This window comes from Phyllostomus hastatus, unplaced genomic scaffold (assembly GCF_019186645.2).
Source record: "Phyllostomus hastatus isolate PE091 unplaced genomic scaffold, TTU_PhHast_1.1 phas_contig_254, whole genome shotgun sequence".
Classification (NCBI taxonomy): domain Eukaryota; kingdom Metazoa; phylum Chordata; class Mammalia; order Chiroptera; family Phyllostomidae; genus Phyllostomus; species Phyllostomus hastatus.
The window spans coordinates 21,059,415-21,068,281 of NW_025333810.1; the positions used below are offsets into that span (position 1 = coordinate 21,059,415).

The following is an 8,867-nucleotide window of genomic DNA, read 5'->3' on the forward strand; positions in this document are numbered from 1 at the left end:
TGGCTTTCCTTCCACTAAGCCAGGTTAGCCTGGTATTACTTAAACCCAAATTTTCTCAGTCCTGGCGCCTGGGTCCTTAAATAGGTAAGGAAAGCTCAGGCCTTCAAAAACACACCAAATGATTACATAAAATAACACCAAAGGATTATGCTTTTGATTAACAACAAACATTTAATGCACCAGAAAATTTTAAGTTTTGCTCAGTGATGATCAGATATCTGTAATGGAACATGCTAAAACAAAACATATTGCTAGAAATCGAGAAACACTACAGAGCATACTACTGCCCCATCTACAAATAGAAGTGAAAGCTCAGAGAGAGGATACAAATATGTAGAAATAATTATGTTTGAATTTTACTTACTTTCTAAATTCATATAGAAACATATTTTCCTTCTAAAAGAATTATATACTTATTGAAGAAGGGGAAAGTAGGGGTTTAATGTTAGGCACTAAATGTGTTATGCTATTCTAATGAAAAAAAATGTTTAAACCTTTTGTTCAAAGTTGAAAAAGTAGAAATAGTGTTATGGGAGTACAGTAGTTGCTATACTATATGCAGTGTTTCCCTGTGCTTAAAAATATTCTTTTACTACAGTAATTTTTAGTTACTATATTGTGACATAATATAATTTTTATTACATTTTATTCTTTTCAACTTAAATGCATTGCTGAATTTCCTTTCTCTTTTTGATACCAGGAGTCTCCCAGTTGCCCGAAAAGGTGCTGTGTCTAGTGCTCTCTACATGGCGTGGTTAGAAGCTCTATCTCAGGACCTACCACCCATTCTCCTAGTCCGTGGGAATCATCAGAGTGTCCTTACATTCTATTCTTAAATGTTCTACACAGTGGACAGCCCTACAGATGGTACTTCATTGCCTAGTGAAGTAACTGAAATCTTCAGTGACACGTTAACATCACAATGGTGAACTGTGACTTTTCTTTCACTATTTCATTAATTTGAAAGCACACGGGGAAATTTTTTCCATTGATACGTGTATGGAGACTTCAGTTGTAGTCAATAATGTGTCTCAATTTTCATGATGATTCCTTGTTGTTGGACTAAAGCTCATGAGAGTAAAGTTTTTCTTTGCTACTTGAATAGCAATAAAAGTGTGTTATTTTTGATTGATGAAAGGAATACAAAAAGCCTTTAGCCTTGCGGTGCCTTCTGAAAATAACCAAATTTCATCCATATATTGTCTTTTATAAATTTATAGAATGTCAAACTTTGCCTTCAGCCATTATTTTTTATTTTTAGTCTCTTTCACCATAAAATAAAATGGACACTGCTTTTCTTCTTCCATTGACCAGTTTAATGTTGAGTACTGTATGTTTTCTATTATTTTTGTAAAGGTATATGTTAGCTATTAAAGGTGAAGGTTAGGGCAAGTTAATGAAAAATGCAAAAAAAATGGGAACCAAAAAGTGACCCAAGTTTAGGTTTGTATAAATATATATAAAGGTAGACCTAGCAGGGACAAGCCCAATAAACCTTTTTTTTTTTTTTTAACTTCTAAGTGGCTCATACTTCTATCTTTATTCAATTATTATTAAAGCCTTAGGGAAGGTTGAAGATTTATCCAGTACTAGATACCGATGAAAAATTATATATTGTCATTCTTTGACAAAAATCCTCAAGATCATTTGTATTTATTAGAAGAGTGATTTGTCCTAGAGTTTTCCTCAAATCTGAGGGACTTTTAAGAAATGCTAAGCAATTTTTCTGGAGAAAAAATACTGTCATTTCATAGAATATCTCAATAAACACTACATGGAATTTCACTATACCATCCTTTATAAATCATTAAATGTTTCATCAAATGGTTAAATGGACCACTGGTTTTTTAGTGAAATGTTTTTAGGCTTAATTCATTCAGTTGTCAAGTACACATAGTCTTAATTAATATACTCAGGTTTGAACAGATTATTCTGAACATTTAAATCTAATCCACTCTTAATACTTCAAAACTTTTGTGTTAAGAAAACTGCCAGTTCGTGCTTTTGAAATGTCTGTTTTGACATCAGTCTACTATTACAAATACGACAGTGCATATGTACTGTTAGTAAAAGCTTTATATACAATTATTAATGTGAAATTTTTCGTTTTTTATTCAAGGAAGGATTTCCTAAAAACATTTCAAGGGATATATATCTACATGTCTGTATGTGTGTGTGTGTATATGCATACACAGATGCATATATGTATATATAATGACATTTATGTTGCTGGGTTTTTTGCATTTTAAGTGATCAAGACTCATTAGATTAAAATTTTGTTTTAATACACAAAAGTTCAAAATTAGATAGTTTCCTGGAGAAAAGAGATGATCATTTGAAGGGCATGTCATTCACAGTTACCATTTAGTTAGAAAGTGGAGAATATTTCATCTAAAGAGTGGGTTCATTGATGTAAGTTTTAATGGTGAAGAATTTATGCAGGTTTTAATGAATCTTGATAGAAAGCTATAAAAATTACTACTGTTGTTAATAGTGCAGTATTTTAGCTGCGTGAATATGAACTAAGTTAATATAAAAATGGAGATCTGATAATAATTTTGAAATCAGAATGTTAAGAAAATGAAGTAATTGTTTTTCCAAAATATTTTTTCCTACCTATAACTCACAGCATTGTTGCATTTATTACAGTTTTTGTAGTATTTGGGAGTAAAGATGGTAGAAATGTCGTATTACTCAGTAAACAATATTTATGTTTGAATTTTTTAAATGGATAATAGGGCATGAACTGAATGCTGCTATCTTGAAATGTGCACAGGTACACTTACTTTTCTTTCCGTGTTCTCCCCGTTCAGGAAACATCATTGTGATCTATACTGCAGGAACCAAATGTCATGCATCATACATATGTGTATAAAGTACATAAAATATATCTAAGTATGCATAATGGGGAGGGTAATATTCTCTGTGAAGTAATGTAAGAAGCTTTTCACTTTTTAAAAAATGCATTACTTTTCCTTAACACTAGATACCAGGTCAAAATTTTCAAGGTTATTATAGTGCTCTAATAAAGTTCAATAATTAGTTCTTAGAGTTGCTAGATAGTGTTAAAGCTATTCTACTCTATTTTATTTATACTAAATTTGATTATTTTAATGTCGTTTTTCAGTTCTAATCATTGGTGATAACTTGGAAACTAATTATGCAATGGCATTTGACAGTTCATTATTTCTATAGGTAAAAATTCAGTGGGATTAGCGGTGGTGAGGTAATTATTAATGGTTAATTAAATCAGATATTTATTTGTTCCATTATTTCATTGGTATTTTAGGTTTCCTTTTACATTCTTTTTATATGCTTTCTGACATTACATATTTTTAAAGACTATGGAAATAATTTAAAGATTTGAGCTCTGGTGGATGTTTACCAAGTTTGAAAATGTCATATTTTGATAATGCTGTACTATAACTGTCACACAAATGCTTTTCTAATGTTTTAACATTGAGTATTGCAGTTGCTGCTTTGTAAAGAGGTTACTGCAATAAAGGAAGTGGATTCATTAAAACTATTTAATGTCTACTCATATGTTTCATAAATCTATGTCAACTTTGGTTTTAAACTATTGTTGGTATGTGAGTTTTTAAATTGCTTTTACCTTAATATTCATGCCTTGGAATAATCACTATTGATGCTGATAGTGTGATTGAGCCACATAAGATGTAGCTCATTCTGATTTTTAGGAAAATTATTTATCTTTTTAAATTTTGCTTTATTTATCTTTGGTCCAAATAATGCATTTACGGATGAGGAAACTAGAAGATTAAATGGATTCATAGTTCCTGAATATAATCTGATTCTTTCCTTTCTAACATACTTGTAAAACTGATTTACAATTTTTTCAATTTCTCATTTCAACATTTTACAGTAGGTATGTTATATATGCTGGACAGCTATTTATCCCCTTTTTACTCTTGAGAAAGCAGCTTGGAGCAATATAGGGAGTTTCCCAAAGTCATGTGGTAAATCAAGTAACGGATGTTGGCCTACAGCCCAGGTCTCTATCTCCAGGGACATCTCTGTCATGCATTTACTGCTCTCTGAACCATAACTGAGAGGGCTGTGCTGGACTGTCACTTCCAAACTTTCTATACAGGTAGAAAAACACAGACTGACTTCAAGCTGCCTTAATAGATCTGAAGCCAAATGGATGTGTCCATTGTATAATCTTTGCTTCTTGCTTTTATTCTCTTTGGGGAGTTAAAAAAGAATTCAAAGGCCAACTATGAATGTGGCATTTCCTAATATCAGGAACATAACTCATCTTTGATCAAGCAGGGTTTTTCGTTCATTCACCAGAAGAAAGATAAATGTCCTTGATATGTGTCTGTCTTTGTGTAGCAACAAGATGTTTATAGGGTTTGAGCAAATAGTTGGTAGTTTTATGTTTAACTGTTCATGTAAATATGGCACAAATCCTAGGGTATACTCATCAGAAAGGACTGTTTAGTTTCAGTTCAGATAGTGGATACACAAAATATGTTGGTGGAGTATCCAATTTGACATGCTATTTTTTCGCAGACTACTAAAATACCTAAAGATGTAAGTCTTAATGTTCTTTATAGCATTTGGAGGCAGTGGTCATAGACCTGTTTCATATGTGTGACAGGCATTTCAGATAGACAATTAAATGGTAGCATTAAGAACTTCAGCCCATTTTTTCCCTTGTATCTGCCACTGAGTTTTCTGTTAGGCAAGGTAAGAGTTAGAACTATTGTTTTAAGGAAAATGTGAAGGATTCTGAATTTGTCACATGCTGATGTGCAGCCTTATTTGTAGCTGCTGTCCTCACAGATCAGGAACTCATTCCCAAAAGTAACAGTGTCTGGTCAACACATATACTTTGTTCTAGGGTATGAATGCAGAGCACCATACAATATGATCAGTGATCTGTGGACATGCAAAAACAGAGGACCCTGACTCAGTCCTTGTCAGATTTCATTAGAATACTGCGGAAGCCTCTGGGCCAGGTAATTGCGCAGATTTTGTCATAGGAGTTAACTTATCAGTATAAGAAGGGAAGTAGTTTGCAGACCAATTTCATATCCAGCTCTTCTATCTCTAATAACAGATACACCAAGAAAAAGTTTTAAAATTAAGACGGCAGTGTTTTTTACTATGGTAAGCATAAAGGCATATAAGAACTACTATAACACACATGATTATACTTGCTCTTTGACATTCTAAATGAAATTCAGCTCCAATTTAAGTCACTTTTAAATGAGATAGTCACAATTTGCAAAGCAGTGAGCTTCAGGAGTTTATCTGAATGACCAATAAGCCACAGGTTATTTTTATTTTAAGCCCACATTTTTTGCCTGAGTTCCTAAAAATGTTATTAGTTAAGAAACTTAAAAGGTGACAAAGGCAGTTTGGGAATGGGGAGTTGGCAGTAGGATAGAAAGTTATGTTCCAAGAAAAGAGGTTTATGGATTGTGAAAGATTTGCATCTTTATGGCTAACAGTCTTGCAGTCATGCTTCCTTTTGGGAAACGGTGAATTGTGAAGAACGGAAGTCAGAGTGGTTGTTTCCAGGGTTGTTTTTTCTGAATTTCTAAACCTGTTACTTAGCTTCTCCTGTTAGGTACATGGTACCAATCTCAGAGGTATAACCAATAGCTTTCAGGTATGTTTGTCTCTAGCTTTTCCATCAGTACAGATAATCTTTTGTTTACTGTCTGTGCACCTGTGACTTAACTGTTGTTGACAAATTGCATTTTTGATGGTAAGAAGCACAGGTGTATCATGTATTAAAACACTAACTAGAACAGGGGTTTTCCAACTTTAGTGTGCATTGGAATCACCTGGAGGATTTGTCAAACTGTGTTTTATTCCTGCCAATCAATCTCTTCTAAAGGAAATTCCTCCCTGTCACACACGCTGCTTCTCAGTATAATGCTTCTTTGTATTTGCCTTTGTCCTTTACCCATGCTTTATCTATTGAGTTTCTTCCACAAAGTACACATATTTTCATTTCCTCTTACATTAGCTATGAATTTAAATGACTTTCCAAATTCATCAGTGTGTTCCTTTCATATTAGTTATATCTTCATCAGTGGCAAGTATAGAACCCAAAGTAACCTAACAGAAAAAGGAAGTCCAGGAAGGCAGTTGCTGAGTTCAGGGACTCAAGTTAGTGCGAGCAGGGGTTCAGACAATGTCATTAGGGCTCTGTCCCTACCTTTCCTGCTCTGCAGTTTGCCTCTCGAGCTTGACTTGATTCTTCAGGTAAGAATCACCATGTAAGTATCCTCAATGGCTTCTGAAGAAACCATACTCAATCCCAATAGTGATGACTGTAGATAAAAAGAAAAAGCGGTGTGTTGGCAGCAGAATAACCTCATTATTTGTTAGGAGCCATACCCTCTCCCTTGGGTTTGCCCTTGGAGTCTGGGGTTTATATAGCCCAGGAAATTAGGAAGGGCTTCAGATCTTCAGTCCGATATGGCTGGCTGCTCCAGAAGATGGGTTGCCCAGGTCCCAGCAGTTGGTTCAAAGGTCAGCAGCTCAGTAGGCCAAACCTGGGCTACGGACAACATTACTAGGTTCCTGGATCTCTGCAACTAAATGCTTATTTATAACCATTCCCCCCACCCAGCACCTGCACAGCCACCCACAAGTGTGTGATCAGAGGCCATTAGGCAGAGGGTTGTCAATTCCCTTGTCTGCAGCAGCTGAATCTGCAGCACCTCTCCGTCCTTTCTCTTTAGGGTAGTGTCTCAGGAACTCACTCCCACACCAGGGGGCAGCCTCTCCTTTATTTTCCTTCCCCTTTCCTTGCCAGTGGGTCTTCATGACCCATGGGAAAATGCAGAAAAGCTCTGCTAGTAAGCTCTGTGTCACAGAAGTGCCTGCTGTTCCTACAGCAACTAGAAGTGCAATAACCATTTAGCAATGTCTTTACAAATACAATAGCAAGAGTCCTCACCAAAACAGGCAGAGTATACACTTTCTGAAGTAAATGAACAAAATCTATTTGGTATTTCTTACTGTTGCATTAAATTCTTAGCAGCTCACCTTGTTACCCTTGAATATTATGCCCAAGCAATCTTAACCCAACAAAAGCTTTAAAAAGCATAGTGCAGGATCAGCTTGTTGGGGGGAGAAGTCATTCATTAGTACCCACTCGGACGTGGGAGGGAGCCAGAGGGCACTGGCATCAGTACCAAATAGGAGGTTCTTACTGTAACAGTTCAAGTGAGAGATGACAGGTGAGGGAGGGATTGAACCAAGTAACAGAAAGAACATAGTTTAGATTCAGGAAACCTGAGGAAGAATTAAAAAAGGTAGTAACATATCACTCACAAAAATTGCAAGACTTAAGTAAGACTTGAAACCATGAAACTGGAAGAAAACATGAATAAAGCATGGCATGGGTCTTGGAAATGATAATTTGGACATGACACCTAGAGCACAGGCAAGGAAATAAAACAATCAGTGGACTACATCAAACTAAAAAGTTTCTGCACAGCAAAAGAAACCATCAGCAAAGTGAAGAGGAAACCTTTGGGTGGGAAAAAATATTTCCATATCATATATCTGATAAGGGATTAATATCCAAATTATATAAAGAACTCATACAACTTAATAGCAAAAAAAAACCTAAATAACCCAATTAAAAAAATGGGCAAAGGACCTAAATAGATATTTATCTAAAGAAGATACATAAATAGCCAACAGGTACATGAAAAGGTATTTGACATCACTAGTCATTAGGAAATGCAAATTAAAACTACAACTGAGATTATTTCACACCTGTTAGAGTGGCCATCATAAAAAAAAACAAGACAACATAAATGCTGACAAGGATGTGGAAAAAAAGAATCCTTGTGTGCTGTTGTTGGGATTGTAAGTTGGTACAGCTACTATGGAAAACAGTATGGAGATCCTGAAAAACAAAAACAGAACTACCATATGATCAAACAATTCTACCTTTGGGAATATATCCAAAGGAAATGAAAACACTAAAACACAATGGAATGTCATTCAGCCATAAAAAAGAAATCCTATCATTTTCAACAACACAGATGGACCTTGAAGGAATTATATTATGCTAAGTGAAATAAATGAGAGAGACAAATAGTATATGATTCACTTATATGTGGCATCTTGGGGGTGGAGGGGGAACCTCATAAAAAGAGATCAGACTTCTGGTTACCAGAGGCAGAGTCTGGGGGAGGCAAATTGAAGGAATATGGTCAGAAGGCAAACTTCTGATTATAAGATAAGTATGAGGGATGTAATATACAACATGATGACTATAGCAAACACTGACTGACACATGATATATAGGAAAGTTGTTGAAAGTAAATCTCAATTCTCATCACAAAGTTTTTTACCTTTTATTTTTATTGTATCTACACAAGAAGATAGATATTAGCTGAACCTATTGCAGTAATTATTTCATAATAAATGTAAATCAAACCATCATGTTCTATGCCTTAAACATATAGTGATGCACATCAATTATTTCTTAATAGAACTGGGGGTGGGGGGAGACCACAAGATGTAGTGTGGGTAGGAGTAGTGATGGGCATGAGATGAGGATGACATCAGGGTTTCTGGCGGGGCCAAGAGCAGGTGCTGAAATTGATAAAGCAGGAAGTTGAGCAGGTTTGGGGAAAGGTGTACCTGTGGGGGAGGAGGAAAGGAGCTCTTCGGTGTGGAGACACGTCAAAATGACGTAATATGGGAGGCAGAGACAATCATTTTGGGCTTACTGTTTACTTAGGTTTTCTGTTTCTTACTGTGTCAGTTTTAACGGTCACACATTAATTCCTATGCATTGAATTTTTTCAGCAATCAGTTGGAGCATGCTTTTATAGTTTCAAATTTTATACACTTCATAGATT

The 8,867-nt window shown here is 35.2% G+C and overlaps 1 protein-coding gene across 2 annotated transcripts in view; it reads left to right on the plus strand.

The window, feature by feature from the left end:
• The window catches only part of SLC12A2 (solute carrier family 12 member 2), an 89,947-nt gene extending 86,421 nt beyond the window's left edge, over positions 1–3,526 (plus strand). For both annotated transcript variants that reach the window (XM_045837961.1, XM_045837962.1), the window contains one exon: positions 701–3,526. In XM_045837961.1, the coding sequence (XP_045693917.1) occupies positions 701–836 (136 nt within the window). In that variant the 3' untranslated portion in view covers positions 837–3,526. The remainder of the gene's footprint in view (positions 1–700) is intronic.
• The last annotated feature ends 5,341 nt before the right edge of the window (positions 3,527–8,867 follow it).